General features: G+C 41.5%; 1 protein-coding gene across 3 annotated transcripts in view; it reads right to left on the reverse strand.

The window, feature by feature from the left end:
* PCCA (propionyl-CoA carboxylase subunit alpha) overlaps nt 1–16,559 on the reverse strand; it is a 475,238-nt gene that overhangs the window by 239,841 nt on the left and 218,838 nt on the right. For all 3 annotated transcript variants that reach the window (XM_075918750.2, XM_075918752.2, XM_075918751.2), the window contains one exon: nt 16,109–16,184. In XM_075918750.2, the coding sequence (XP_075774865.2) occupies nt 16,109–16,184 (76 nt within the window). The remainder of the gene's footprint in view (nt 1–16,108; nt 16,185–16,559) is intronic.

A 16,559-nucleotide genomic window follows, 5' to 3' on the forward strand; every position in this document is an offset into this window, starting at 1 on the left:
GTCTCTTGCTTATCCTCATTAGTTCTGCATAACATATCTTCTGGGTCAAATTCCTTATAATCTCTGTAACCTGTTAGTTTGTAGCATAGGAATGTGTTGATTTAATTAGAAATTTTGTAAATAGTTTGCTTACTTATTTGCTTATTAATATTTATTTTATGGGAGTTAACATTACTAAATAAGGCTTTAGGAAAAGTAGTTCTAAACATGTGAATTAACATATTAAAATAGAAAAAAGGGTGTAATTGGCACCAGGTTGTTGTCATTCAGACATCTATCACATTCCCATTTTGACACCACTTTTCCAAGCTGAAAAGACTATTTTACTAATCTTTCCTCCTATGAGGAATGTTCCATACCTTGATCATTTTTGTTGCCTTTTTCTGTACCTTTTTCAATTTCCATATATCTTTTTTGAGATGGAGCACAACATCTATATGTGGCATTCAAGGGCATAACATGGCTTTATATAGAGACAATATGATATTTTGTCTTATTATCTATCACTTTCCTAATGATGACTAGCATTCTGTTAAGTTTTTTTATTGCAATTGCATATTGACCAGATGTTTTCAGAGAACTATCCACAGTGATGGTTTTTCTTATCATACTATGATAAATAAAACTGAACAGTTCCCCTTTGTTCTGCTTTTTTCCTACCTGTTCTTATGAGAACTGAGTAAAGCTGTAAAGAAGGGAGAGGCCAGAAAAAAAACCCTATAAACTTGAATTCAGAAACTGCTACTACATAGTTAGGTTTGGTCATGTTTCATTTAGTGAATTTTACACAGAGGTTAGCAATTCATTGACAGTCATCATCAAAGTGGTCTGGCACTTGACCTGGTTTATTACAGACAGTTTGGGTGTGATTGTTTACATGTCACGCAGAAATATAAATGTCCTGGCATTTTTCTGGGTTATAGATGTGATGGGGGAAGGTCACAGAAGACCTGTTGGAACTGTTCCCCTGTGTGCTGACTGTGCCACTGACACTTGCCTTCTTACTCTCTCTGGTGCTCCCCACCACCTGTCCAGCTGGACCAAATTCTCTAGTCTCCCCAGACAAGGCACAGAGCTGGAGTAACCACCTCCCCTGAAAAGAAATGCAGACACTGAACCACTTCAGATCTGGGAGGATGCAGTTCTAGGGCACAGCACCCAGGAAACCAACACCCAAATGAGATCCATACCTAAATAAATCCATCTTTCTCTATATAAGAGTTTTACACAGTGAAAGCTCATTTAGGCAAGCTCCCTTTATCAACGAAAGGAGAATATGCACAATGACTCTTCCACACAGGTAACAATTATTTATACTTGGCTTAACAGTAAACAAAACTGTTTTTATTAAGTACAAACAGTAGGATTTAAGTGGTTGTAACACTAAAACTTATTGCAACACTAAAATTTACTGCAAATGTATCCTAAAAACTGTTCTTATTTCAGGTAGGGATGTGAAAGGTTAACCAGCTAACTGGCAAGCATCACCCTAAATGGGTAATGCCTATCAGTTCTCGTCAACCACAGAGACTGTGGGTCCGTGTTGGGCCCAGCCTTGCCTCCCTGCCACAGGTTACACACTGGCTCCCCGGGGCTGGCAGCCCTTGCCACAGAGAAGCCACTTACCTGGGAGCCAGGCAAGGGAGGCTTCACTACAAACTCTGCAGTATAAAGCTGATTTAAGCTTGATGCTGCAGAACTGGCAAAGCATGTAACTGCTAAAAATGGTTACTTTTTTAAATGACTATTTACATCCTTAATTTCAGGCAAGCCTTCAAGTCAAAAATTATTTTTTATTCTGACTTGGGTTTTCAGTTGTCCTTGCTGCCCAGAAGCCAAAGACAACGCTTCCAACTTAGACTTTTTCTTAATATTACTAAATAAGGCTTTAGGAAAAGTAGTGATAGACATGTGAATTAACATACTAAAATAGGTAAAAGGGTTTAATTGGCACCAGGTTGTTGCCATTCAGACATCTCTATCACATTCCCCCTTAGTCACCACTTTTCCAAGCTGAAAAGACCATCTTTTGTTCTACATACCTCCCTTCCATGGAAAATTACCAGTTGAAACTGGTATCCCAGTACAACATGGTATAGTCCAATATCAGAATCATAGAATTCTTGAACTGGAAGGGACCTCAAGAGATCATTAAGTCCAGTCTAGGGATGTAATAGCGTAATAAATTAACCAATAAGCAAAAGCTATAGACTACACATATTCCCTCCCTCCTTCCCCCTCTCCCCCCCCCCCCCACCTTCCAGTAAATTTTTAACAGGCTGGCCAGCAGTCAGTCCTGGCTTGAAATGGGTCCAAGATCTACCCCTGCTGCTGCTCCGCATTTAAAGTGTATTAGGAGCCAGGTGAGAAGGCAGCCAAACTCAGTTTTGGCTCGTACTAGGCCTGGGAGCTCAGACCCAACCTGCACCGGGGCTGCTGCCACTCCACACGGTTGTCTCTTTATTAGAGGCAGCAGCACAGGGTGACAGGCGGGAGATGATCCTCAAGGGGAGCTCGAGTGGAGTGGCAGGGGGATCCTCAGGAGCGAGACTGGAGTGCAATGGCTGCCGGCCCCACCTCTGGGAACTATAATATAGTCGACTAACTGATAAGAATTCTTGAGGTTACTTGACTATTCAATTAACCAATATTTAACATCAGTAGTCCAGGCCCCTGCCCTCACAGCAGCACCAAACACTGCCTAGATCATCCCTGATAGAAGTTTAACCAATCTGCTCTTAAATATCCCTAGTGATGGAGATTCCATAACCTCCAAAGGCAATTTATTCCAGTGCTTAATCACTCTGACAGTTAGCAAGTTTTTCCTAATAGCCAACCTAAATCTCCCTTTCTGCAATTTAAGCCCCTTGCTTCTTGTCCTATCATCAGAGGCCATAAAGACAATTTTTCCTCCCACTTCCTTGCAATACCTTTTAGATATTTGAAAACCGCTATCATGTCCCCTTTCTGACTTCTCTTTTCTAAACTAAACAAGCCCAATTCCTTCAGTATTCCCTCATAGCTCATGTTTTCTAGGCCTTTCATCATTTTTGTTGCTCATTTCTAGACCTCCAATTTCTTGAATTGTGATGCCCAGAACTGGACACCATACTTCAACTGAGGCCTAATCATTGCAGAGTAGAGAGGAAGAAGAACTTCTCGTGCCTTGCTCACAACACTCCTCTTAACGCATCTCATCATGTTTGCTTGCCTTTTTTTTTTTTTTTTTTTTTTGCAAAAAAGTGTCACACTGTTGACTCACAGCTTGTGGTCCACTATGACAACTAGATTCCTTTCTGCAGTACTCCTTTCTAGACAGCCACTTCCTATTATGTATGTGAGAAATTGATTGTTCCTTCCTAAGTAGAGTACTTTGCATTTCCATTTGTCCTTATTCAACTTCATCCTATTTACCTCAGACCATTTCTCCAGTTTGTCCAGATCATTCTGAATTATGACCTTATCCTCTAAAGCACTTGCAACCCCTCCCAACTTGGTATCATCTGTGAACTTAATGAGTGTACTCTCTATGCCATCAGCTAAATCACAGATGAAGATATTGAGCATAACCAGTCCCAAAACAGACCTCTGCGGAACCCCACTTGTTATGCCCTTCCAGCATGACTATGAACCATTAATAACTACTCTCAGAATGGTTGACCAGCCAGTTATGCACCCACCTTATAGTAGCCCCATCTAGGTTGCAATTCCCTAGTTTATTAATAAGATGGTCATGCAAGACTGTATCAAATGCTTTGCTAAAGTCTAAATATACCATGTCCACTGCTTCTCCCTTATCCACAAGACTTGTTATTCTATCAAAGAAAGCTATCAGATTGGTCTGACATGATTTGTTCTTTACAAATCCATGCTGGCTGTTACCTATCACCTGATCTTCCAGATGTTTACAGATGAATTCCTTAATTACTTGCTCCATTATCTTTCCTGGCCCAGAAGTTAAACTTCTTCCTAGGAGCAAATCACTACTTGGACTAAATGGACAAACAAGGCAGTCTATAAGTTGTTAAGTTCATCGCCCCAAGACTTCTGGAGCACCATTAAAATTATAATCTCATACTTCATATTTCTAACTTTACATACAAGAATGCTACATGCACCAAAATAAGACATACAGATGCAGAAGACTGTAACATTAAAATCAATAAGTTACATGAGGTATTTTGTCCAAAGCATCTCTGAGTTATGCATATTTATATTCATAAGTCAATTTAATAAGGCATGGGGCAGGGTCTGTCACAACAGATATACATGTAGGTTAAAAAAATCAGTTTGAGTCTATTAAATCTTTGCAACGCTACTGAAGATGATTTGGGTAGACTTGCAAACAAGGATTTTCAGCAGCTAATACATACCACTTGCTTTATAGTATATCCTTTATTTCTGCCTAGTGGTTCCATTTCAGATTATGCACTAGCTATGTGAACAGTAAGTACTGAATGCAAACATACCTGATTTCCATTTAAACCCTAAATTTATTGTTCACTATCATGACACCATGCTGTGCTATATTGGTTCACACTAAACACCGACTCACATGAGCATTACATTCTGTCATTTATAACATTATGCATCATTAATATAAAGTGAAGTAATCAAATCATCCAAAAACCCCAAGTACTACATTTTTGTTGTTTTACTTTAAAATAATTTTCTGAACACAGTATGAGAGAATAAACAATTTGCTACAGTAGGCCAAATACCAGTCCCATCTGAAGTCGCTGGGAGTTTTTTTTCTATTGACAGCATTTGGACCAAGATTTATCTCCAGACGGCTTGTTTATACAGTAAAGCAGTGAGAAGTAAAAGGTTGTAAGTGGTAGAGAACTAACATATTACAATCTAACGACCCAATGACAAAATAATTACCATGTGAAGTAACAATGGTTCTTCAAGATGTTCCTACAGGTGCTTTGCTATGGGTGCACTTGCATCCTTGTACTGCTGATTGGAGAACTGCAGAAGACTAGCAATTGTGCACAGCTATCCCCCTCAGTTCTTTCTCTACCACAAAGACATTGATAAGAACTATGAAACAGAGGGGAGGAGGATGGGTTGTGGAGAACCCATAAGGACACACATCTTGACGAGCCAGAAAAACAACTCCTTGGAGTAGTGTTCCCGTAGGTGCTCCATTGTAGGTGACTCCTGAGCAGTACCCCTTTTGGACCATCAGGTCTTCAGGGTTAGTTCTGTTACAAATGAAAGTACCATAGAGGTGGAGTCCCCAGCAATTGCAGTGTTCTGCCAAAGTGTGGACTGATGACCCTATCTCTCCTCTATAGATCTGTGAGATAGGGACAGAGGGATGCAAGGGACAGAGGAATGCAATGGATGAGAATACAGTCCTTCTGAAGTGTGCATGAATGGCAACTAGAGGGATCAATTACAAACTTGATAACAATGTCTGATATAAAGCAAGACTCACTTGGAAGGTCTCTGGGCTAAAATTGCTAAACCCTTGGATCTTTCTGCAATAAAGAGGAAAAACCATTGGGGACTTCCTGAAAAAATTTATTCTATCCAGGTAAAAAGCCACAGTTCTTCTGTTATCCAGTGCATGTCATATAGCTTCTCTGTTGTCATGGTGAGGCTGTGGGTAAAAAGTCAGATGGTGAATCACTTCTTTCAAGTGGCAAAGAGAGGTTATCATAGCGCTGAGTTTTGGGTGTAGCCTGAGTTATAATCTTGTCCCAAAAATAATACTATGGAGAGGTATGTGCCATCAGAACCACTATTCTCCTAGTCTAAAGGAGACATTGCTGCCAAGAAGGTTGTTTTCACTGCCAGGTATACAGGAGGCCCCCGACATGTGATAGCCCGAGTTCCGACCTCTGCACTTACAACCATTTTTGTAAATGCAGAAGGGGATGAAAATCCCCGACTTACATCTTCAGCGCACAATGCCTATCATAAATAAATGAGGGCTCAAGTTATGACGCTCCCAACTTGCGACGCTTCCCCAGGAATGGGTCATGTCACAAGTCGGGGACCCCCTGTATAAGGAACAAGTGGTTATAGGGTTTAAAGAGAGGTCTGCTCAGGTCTTTCAATATCCCATGTAGGGACGGGAAGTTAGGGCTTTGGAAAAACGGTTTACAATGACCCTAAGGAATCAGTGGATGGGTGTGATAGCACAAGGTATCCTTCTACTTGTCAGTGAAAAGCTGTTATAGATGCTAGATGGATCCTTAGAAAACAGAGATAGTCCCAACTTTTTCAGAGTCAGTATATATTTTAGGGTCTTTAGAAGAATCACAGATGACAGAGAGATTTCTTGGGAAGCGCACCCATTTTTCCAAGTAAATAGGGCACTTGAGGACTTTGTGATTGCTGTAATATCTCTGTACCTCTTTCAAGCACTGGCTTTCTATGCATTGGAATCACAAAGGAGCTAAGCCTTTAGGTTAAGATTCCTCAGGTTTGGATGCAGAATGTAACCTTTGCACTACAAGAGAAAGTATGGAGTAGATTGGTGACAGATTAGTGTGCACATCATGAGTTGTAAGGGTATCAAGTCTGTCTCAGCAAAGAGGGAGCAATCATCGTGATATGTGCTCCTTTGCTTTTTATTTTCAATTGGGTTTTCAGTAGTAGGGAAAATGGAGAAAAAGCACAGAGAAAATTCTCATCCAGGGAAGAAGAGCATCACACAGAAAAAGTTACCTCATCCCAGCTCTGGATCAGTGGCATAGACATTTCTTGCTCAGGTGAATAATGAACAGTTCTGTGATGGGAGTCCCCCAGGATCTGAATAGGTCATGGAATACTCCTGGGTTTCTCTCCTATTTGTGATAGTAGAGTAACTAGAGATGTAAAATCCCATTTAACCAGTTAACCAATTAAGCAGGATCCCACAGCATTTTGGGCTGCTCCTGAGTGTCAGTTAACTGGTTGGTTGCCCATTCACATCCCTTGTGGGAACTTGTGACAGACTATCTGATATTAAGTTGTGTGTGCATGGAATGTAAGACACCAATACTATGTCATGGGAGATGCACTAGTTCCAAAGCCTTACTGCTTCTGCATGGAGGGATAGTGAACGGGCTCCTCCTTGTCTATTTTGGAAGTACATATATGGTATGTTATCTGTTAGGACTCTCATGTAGGTTTCCTTAATCTGCACGAGGAAATGGGAGCAGGCATTCCTGAATGTCCTGAGCTTGAGAAGGCTGATGTGAAAGAACATCACCATGGATGACTGCTTGCCTTGTGTTTTAAAGTCCTTTAGACAGGCATCTCATTGTATGAGAAATACATCGGTGATCAAAACAAGAACAGGGGATCCCTTTGCAAACATTTGCCCATTCTCTTCACTAATCCAGGAATATCTTTATCTTGGTGGACAGTGACTGGCTTATGTAGCCTGTCTCTGTTTGGTCTGGAAGCTGAACTGAACTACATTTGGAAACATCATAGGTGAAGTTAAGTATGTTATACCACTGCTATTCTCACTGCCATGCACCTTCAGAGTTAATATATCTGACTGATATTTGGGAGCTGTTTTGAACAGTGTTCATGAGCGTGGGCAAAATGAGGAACCTGAGCTGAGATAGGAATTCTCTGGCCTGTAATGAGTTTAGGATGGCTCTTATGAATTCCAGGCACTGCACTGAAGTCAGGGTTAATTTCTGGGCATTGATTAACAGGTTCAGTTGCATGAACAAGTTTATCTTGGTTTTGGTAACCCAGCAAGTCTGAAGGAGTGGGCTCTGAGGAAACAATTGTCCAGGTAGAGATTAATCATGATCTCCATGGAACATAAATGAGCAGACACTATTGAGATAACCCCAGAAAACACTCCTGGAACTCTGTAGAGTACTTTGTATTGTCAATGTTCTTGTCCTAGGGTAAATCTCATGGAACAGGTATCCTGAAGATGATGAGCTGAAAACCCATCTCCATGTTCCAATGCTGGAATAATTATTGCTAGAGTCCCAGAAGGGTAACTATGTTAATCTATAACTGAAAAAATTACGAATGGTCCTGAATCATCTAAGAAACTAACAAAAATATAGATAATATCATGAGCTTTCATGGACACAACCCACTTCTCCCATTTTCTTGCTAAAGTGACCATCTCAAATTTTTGAACTATAACAAACTTCTTGAGTGCTATATATCTAGTATGAGTCTCCAAACTCTCTTCCTCTTGGATATTAGGAAATTACAAGAGTAAAAAGCTTTGCCTTGTAGATATTGAGGTACTAGTTCTACTACTCCTAACTGGGGGAGGTGATCTATTTCTTGTCTTAGTAAAGTCTCGCGAGAAGGGTCCCTGAAAAGGGATAGAGAAAGTGTTGTGAACAGGAGAAGGAAGTAAAGTAAATGGAATACACTTTGTGAACAATTTCCAAAATCCATCAGTCTGATACTATGCATGCTCAGGTTCTGCGGAACATAGCAAGACAATAACCAAACAGGACTGGAGATGCTGGTCAAATCTAGCACAGTTCTATCAACACATCAAAATCGGTACTTGAAAGTGGATGGTTGCAGTGTGGAAAGATGTGAACTGATGGTTTACTTCTGAGGAACCTAGATTTTTTTTCTGTGAGGTTCATAAAAGCACTATGTTGGGTGTACAGATTGCTAATAAACAAAGAGTGGAATTTTCAAGGGCCTGGAGAAAGCCATCCATCTTCTCCACAAAGAGATTAGTGCCTTTAAAGGGAAGATCTTTAATAGCTGAATGGACTGCTTTAGGGACATGCTGTAACTCTGGAAGTTGATCAATAAAACTCTTACATTTCATATAATATTCAGGTCATATTTATTATTAAGGTTTGATGATTAGCTATTTGTAACTAGCATAGCCAAGGAATTTGCTTTCCTCCCAAAGAGGTCCAATCATTTCCAATCACTTTCACAGGGGGTAGATCTCATTTGATGCTAACAACCCCATGGATTACCACATCCATGACAATGGAGTTTGGAAGAGGGTGAAAAAAGAAATTGTTTCCCTATACAGAACATATTTTTTATTGTACCACTTACAGTAGGCATCACTGATGTCCATAGGGATACTACTCAAAGAACTAAAAAGGACATAGCAGTACATTAATGTATTTATGTTTGAAACAAGATTGCATTAGTTTATACCAGGAGGGTCCACACAGACAATCATAGAAACATAGAACCCTTAAACTGGAAGGGACTTCGAGAAGTCATTGAGTCCAGTCCCCTACCCTCATGGCAGGACTCAGTACCATCTAGACAATCCCTGATAGATGTCTATTTAACCTGCTCTTAAATATCTCAAAAAATGGAGATTCCACAACCTCCCATGGAAACTTATTCCAGTATTTAACCATCCTGACAGTTAAGAAGTTTTTCCTAATGTCCAACCTAAACCTCTCTTGCTGAAGTTTAAGCCCATTTCTTTTTGTCCTATCTTCAGAGGCCAAAGAAAACATATTTTTCTCCCTCCTCCTTGTGACACCCTTTTAGATACCTGAAAACCACTATCATGTCCCCTTTCCAAACTAAACAAGCCCAATTCTTTCAGTCTTCCTTTATAGCTCATGTTCTCTAGACCTTTAATCATTCTTGTTGCTCTTCTCTGAACCGTCTCCAATTTCTCCACATCTTTCTTGAAATGTGGTGCCCGGAACTGGACACCATACTCCAACTGAGGCCTAATCAGCACAGAGTAGAGCAAAAGAATGACTTCGCGTGTCTTGCTCACAACACTCCTCTTAATGCATCCCAGAATCATGTTTGTTTTATGTGCAACAGCATCACACTGTTGACTCATATTTACCTTGTGGTCTACTATGACCCTAAATCCCTTTCTGCAGTTCTCCTTCCTAGTCACTTCCCATTCTGTATGTGTGAAACGGATTGTTCATTCCTAAGTGGAGTACTTTGCATTTGTCTGTATTAAACTTCATCCTGTTTACCTCAGACCATTTCTTTAATTTGTCCAGATCATTTTGAATTACGACCCTATCCTCCAAAGCACTTGCAACCCCTCCCAGCTTCGTATCATCTGTAAACCTAATAAGTGTACTGTCTATGCCATCAGCTAAATCATTGATGAAGATATTGAGCAGAACTGGTCCCAAAACAGACTCCTGCAGAACCCCACATCTTATGCTCTTCCAGCAGGATTGTGAACTGTTAATAACTACTCTCTGAGAATGGTTATCCAGCCAGTTATGCACCCTCTTTACAGTACCCCATCTAAGTTTTACTTGCCGAGTTTATCAATTAGAATATCATGCAAGACCGTATCAAATGCCTTACTAGTCTAAATATACACATCCACTGCTTCTCCCTTATCCACAAGACTTGTTATCCTATCAAAGAAAGTTATCAAATTGGTCTAACATAATTTGTTCTTTACAAATCCATGCTGGCTGTTACCTATTACCTTGTTACCTTCCAGGTGTTTGCAGATGAATTCATTAATTACTTGCTCCATTATCCTTCCCGGCACAGAAGTTAAACTGACTGGTCTGTAGCTTCCTGGGTTGTTCTTATTTCCCTTTTCATAGATGGGGCACTATATTTGCCCTTTTCCAGTCTTCTGGAATCTCTCCTGTCTTTCATGATTTTTCAAAGATGATAGCTAAAGGCTCGGATACCTCCTCTGTCAACTCCTTGAGTATTCTGGGATGCATTTCATCAGGCCCTGGTGACTTGCAGACATCTAACTTTTCTAGGTGATTTTTAGCTTGTTCTTTCTTTATTTTATCCCCTAAACCTACCCCATTCCCATGGGGTATGTCCTACGACAACTTAGAACATAACACATTACAGCACTCTACAAATCATACTCCCTAGAGAGCACGCTGCAGCACTATGTAGACAAACCCAAAGTTCATCCATGCATATGCGGTTTAACCCAACTACCACAAATACAATACTTTCAAATGCCATGTCAAACCATCCAGTACCCTTCGGAACTAGACAATCTCAAAACTAAAATAAATTCTATTTCCTTCCTACAATGAGGAAACAAGTGAGACTTTTCCGCTCTTTGGTTAATTTTAATTTATAGTCCCCTTTTCCTGTATAAATCATAAAAATGCTACTCTTGTCTCTTAATATCTGAGCACAGCTGAAATATACTCATTCTTATAATTTCCAAACCTGAGACTTAAAAATTTTATTGTGCTTAGTTCATATAAATACAGAATCATCATAGAATCATAGAACCAAAGAGCTGGAAGAGACCTCAGAAGGTCATCAAGTCCAGCCCCCTGTTCTAGGCAGGACCAATCCCAACTAAATCAACCCGGCCAGGGCTTTGTCAAGCCGAGACTTAAACACAGTTAGGGATGGAGACTCCACTACTTCCGTAGGTAACCCATTCTAGTACTTCACTACCCTCCTGGTGAAATAGTTTTTCCTAATATCCAACCTGGACCTCTCCCACCACAACTTGAGACCACTGCTCCTTGTTCTGCCATCTGTCACTACTGAGAACAGCCTCTATCCATCCTCTTTGGAACCTCCCTTCAGGAAGTTGAAGGCTGCTATAAAATCCCCCCTCATTCTTCACTTCTACAGACTAAACAGACCCAACTCCCTCAGCCTCTCCTCATAAGTCATATGCTCCAGCCCCCTAATCATTTTGGTTGCCCTCCGCTGGACCCTCTCCAATATGTCCACATCCCTTTTGTAGTGGGGGGGCCCAGAACTGGACACAATACTCCAGATGTGGCCTCACCAAAGCCGAATAAAGGGGAATAATGACATCTCTGCATCTGCTGGCAATGCTCCTCTTAATGCAACCTAATATGCTATTAGCCTTCTTGGCTACAAGGGCACACTGTTGACTCATATCCAGCTTCTCATCCACTGTAATCCCCAGGTCCTTTTCTGCAGAACTACTACTTCACTGGTTGGTCCCCAGCTTGTAACTATGCTTGGGATTCTTCTGTCCCAAGTGCAGGACTCTGCACTTGTCCTTGTTGAACCTCATCAGATTTCTTGTGGTCAATCCTCCAATTTGTCTAAGTCATTCTGGACCCTATCTCTGGCCTCAAGCATATCTACCTCTCCCCCCAGCTTAGTGTCATCCGCAAACTTGCTGAGGGTGCAATCCATCCCCTCATCCAGGTCATTAATAAAGATATTGAACAAAACCAGTCTTAGAACCGAACCTTGGGGCACTCCGCTAGAAACCGACCGCCATCCTGACATTGAGCCGTTGATCACTACACGCTGGGCCCGGCCTTCTAACCATCTTTCTATCCATCTTACCGTCCATTTATCCAATCCACATTCCCTTAACTTGCTGCCAAGAATATTGTGGGAGACCGTATCAAAAGCCTTGCTAAAGTCAAGGTATATCACATCCACTGACTTTCCCACGTCCACAGAGCCAGTTACCTCATCATAGAAGCTAATCAGATTGGTCAGGCACGACTTGCCCTTTGTGAATCCACGCTGACTATTCCTAATCACTTTCCTCTCATCCAAGTGCCTCAAAATGGATTCCTTAAGGATCCCTTCCATGATTTTTCCAGGAACCGAGGTAAGACTGACCGGCCTATTCTTCCCTGGATCATCCTTCTTCCCTTTTTTGAAGATGGGCACTACATTTGCCTTTTTCCAGTCATCCAGGATTTCTCCCGATCTCCATGACTTTTCAAAGATAATGGCCAAAGTCTCCTCAATGACATTTGCCAGCTCCCTCAGTACCCTCGGATGCATTAAGTCCGGACCCATGGATTTGTGTACATTTAGCTTTTCTAAATAGTTCCTAACCTGTTCTTTACCCAACAAGGGCTGTTCATCTTCATCCCCTCTTGCGTCACTTAGCGCATTAGTCCGGGAGCCCACCTTGTCCATGAATATAGAGGCAAAGAAAGCATTGAGTACTTCAGCTTTCCCCACATCATCTGTCACTAGGTTACCTCCTTCATCCAGTAGGGGCCGCACACCCTCTCTGATCAGCTTCTTCTTGTTACCATGCCTGTAGAAACCTTTCTTGTTATCCTTCACATTCTTAGCCAGTCGCAATTCCATTTGCGCTTTCGCCTTCCTGATAACCCCCCGGCATTCTCGAGCTATACATTTAAACCCCTCCCTGGTCATTTGTCCAAGTTTCCACTTTTTGTAAGCTTCCTTTTTGTGCTTAAGGAAACTTGATCCTTTCCATCTCTATGCATGGAAAACAATTTTCTCTTTCTACTTCAAATGTGCAGGAAGTTAGAAGAGACTGTGATATGAATAAGACTGTATAATAACTACTGCAGAATAAAGGGGGAGAACATAAGATTGTAGATTAAACCTATATTAATTATCAATTATTGCAAAGAGTACAACAAAATATACAAATGCAAACATGTTTCAAATTGCAATGTTGCCATTCTCTTTGCTTTTTTAATAAAAGGTATTTAAAATCTGTCGAGGCAGTAACCCACATTTTACATTATTATTTTCCAGCTTGTCCAAACATGATACGAATGTATCAAATAGAAAAGGCCATATTGTATCATTTGTTTCAGAAAACTCTTTTTTCAAATCAGTAGCATGTTATAGCCCCGAATCTGCCATATAAATGCAGTTCATGTTTTTCATTGAGACAATTCTTTTTTAAGTTAGTAAATACTTTCTCCCAATCTCTTAGGGTACACCTAGACATTTTCCGTGTCCTAACAGCATGCTTGTTATTTTGAAATGCAATCCAAATAACAGGCTTGCTATTCTGATGTCCTGGTAAACCTCGTTCCACAAGGATTAAGGGACTGGTCAGAATAGCTGTCTATTTTGAAATATACTCAAAATAAGATACGCATCTTATTTTGAGCTACAGGTGCAGTGTAGATGCACCCTTCATATACTACTGAAAGCAGTAAACCCTGGCTCACAGTCTACAGCCATACACCTAGCATTGCCTAGGTGATGAGCCAGGCATTTCCACTTCTCTAACTCTCTGCTACTTGGCTGAGAGAAGATCTGTATAATCCCAGCCCCACACCTCGCAACTCCTGGTGCTATCCTGTTCAGATACCAGGAGAGATGAGATGAAAAATATATATCTTCCAGCTATTACTCCTTTATCCCTGGACCTCAGGTTGGAAGGGAATGAAGAACACCTTCTCCACCACACCCCCAAAGAGGTAACCTAAGCCTTGATAGCCCTACATTGCCTCCCCGGGGGTCTTCAGAGGTTGGAAAGTGGAACAAAATTCTCTCCAACACAGCATTTCTTCCAGTGTTCTCCTTTGAGTTCAGAGGAAAAATAAAGACCTTCTCCAGATATTAGAGGGGGAGGGGGGAGAAAGAGTCAAGATCTATCATGGGAGAATCATCCATGTTCCATAAAGAGTTGGGCTAGGAAAGACAGCTAAAACAGATACTGCCAGCACCTAGAGTTCTAAATATTGTCCAAACACATATGTGACGGACCGGGCCGTGTCTGGGCACAGCCGAGGGCGTCCGCTCAGGGCGAATTGTTCAAATCCGGGGCTCCTTACAGCCCCCAGACTGGCGACCTCTCCACACAGGCCACAAACCAGTCCCACAGAGCACTTCAGCAGCCTGCCTGAAGCCTCACGAGCAAAACCCCTCCGACACACCAGCAATATCCGTGCCCCAGATGGCCCCGGGCCTCATACACAGGTGGGGGGTCCTACCACCCAATCCCACCTACCCTGAACAAGTTCTGTCCGCTTCCGAGAAACCAGCCACAGATCCCTGGTCAATTTACCCTCTGGACCTTACCCACAAATCACGCTGGGCCTTTAGCAAGGTTTATTATTACAATAAAGAAAAGCATGAGAGTAAGGTCGCTAAAGGAATAGTACGTTACACATGCACCGAATCTCCCAGTTCTCGATGCAGGCTCTAGCAGAGATGTCACAGCTGCTGGTTTAAAAGTTCTTGTTGCACATCCTAGGATCAGGATGGGTTCACAGGTCTTTCCGGCTCTTCGATCCCTGCATTGCTGCCTCTGGGATGAAGTGCTGAGCTGAGAACCAAGATGGTGTCGACCACATGGCCTCTTTATACCTCCTTCCTGGCCTCTTCTTGGCTGCAGGAGATCACCTGGTCCTCAGCCTCTCTCTGCTGGCAGCTCTTAGGTGTCCGCCCTCATGCTTTAGGTGTGTCCTTAGCCCATTGAGTGCCATTGTCCCACAGAGCCTCGCTAATTAGCATGTCCACAGGCCCGGGCTCTGCCCAATGCTCAACCACATGCAAAGAAATATTCAGTATCCACACAGACTACAGATTCCTAACTAAACACACAGACATTATACAACCACATAAATAGCTTACATAGGATTATCAGATAATAAGCTTCTATTCAGCACCCCACATGGCCCCCTTTTATACCATTTTCTGGGGCCAACACCCCGACCTATGGGTGCAGCAGTGATCTGGCTGCTCCCCTCAAGATCCAGTAACGTGACAGCATATGATACAGCATTGCCACAGTGCTAACAACACCCCTTAGAGTGAAAAAGCCACATCACACAGGCTTGTAGAACTATCGGGGGGCCGCCAGGCAGCTAGGCAAGGTGTGGGGGAGGGGGACGCAGAAAGTTCCATGCTCCCAGAAGGATCAGTGCTGAGGCATCCAGCCCTCAGAGCCACCAAGAGCGCACCGTGCAGCTCTCTGGTGAGATTTAAAGGACCTGGGGTTCTGGCCACCACCAACATTCCTGCAGTAGGGGGAGCCTTGGGCCCTTTTGAATAAATGGTTACCGGAGAAACTGCCCCATTTTCCACCCTCTGTTGGTGAGCCTGGGTATTATAGCAATACAATAAATATACTAAAGTACTATGAATGATTACTTCTTACAAAATACTTGCCTTTTAATTTCACAGGACAAATGAAGAATAAATGCAGGATCTACCATGAGTTTGCAAGAGCTCTTATCGGTTTTTGAAAGTCATTTAATTAAATTATTTAACTAATTAGAGTTTCAACTAAAAATGCTGCAGGAAAAAATGAAGTCTCTTTAGATTTGATGTATCTTCTCAGATTAATTAACACAAGCTTTTCTTGGTTTAATTTGCACTTAATAAGCAGGAACTTTACTCAATTTGCTAATTACTACATTTTCAAGCTGTTTTCTTGAAATAGATGCCAGCCTACCACCATAGGAACCCAAATTTCTGTAGTTACCTCGAATTACATAATTGTCCAGAGCTTCTTCCATTCTTTGCAATGCTTCAGTTCTATCAGACCCATATGTAATTAGCTAAAAACAAAGGTATTTATGTTAGCTATAGAAATTCAAGATTTTTTTCTAAATTATGTTACTAAAAAAACCTTCACAGATCATATGTATAAGTTTTCCATTAACAGAAACATTTGGCACAAATCACTATCTGTCTACTAGAGCCCTTCCCCAAAACAATACAGGCCTCTCAGCCCTCTGGCATGATTTAAGCATGTCATTATCTGGCTCCCTGTTCTTCTTGGAGCCACAAAAAAAATGTTTTGATTAAAGGTTGCTAATTCTTGTTTTTTAATTTCCACATTTCTTAAGATTTTGTTTTCTTGTATTTTAATTCAGAATTTCTTAAACTAAAATGCTTGTAGGAATCAGAAAACACAGCAAGAACAAAAAAAG

The sequence above is a fragment of the Pelodiscus sinensis genome, chromosome 1, assembly GCF_052426305.1.
Source record: "Pelodiscus sinensis isolate ZL-2025 chromosome 1, ASM5242630v1, whole genome shotgun sequence".
Taxonomy (NCBI): Eukaryota; Metazoa; Chordata; order Testudines; family Trionychidae; genus Pelodiscus; species Pelodiscus sinensis.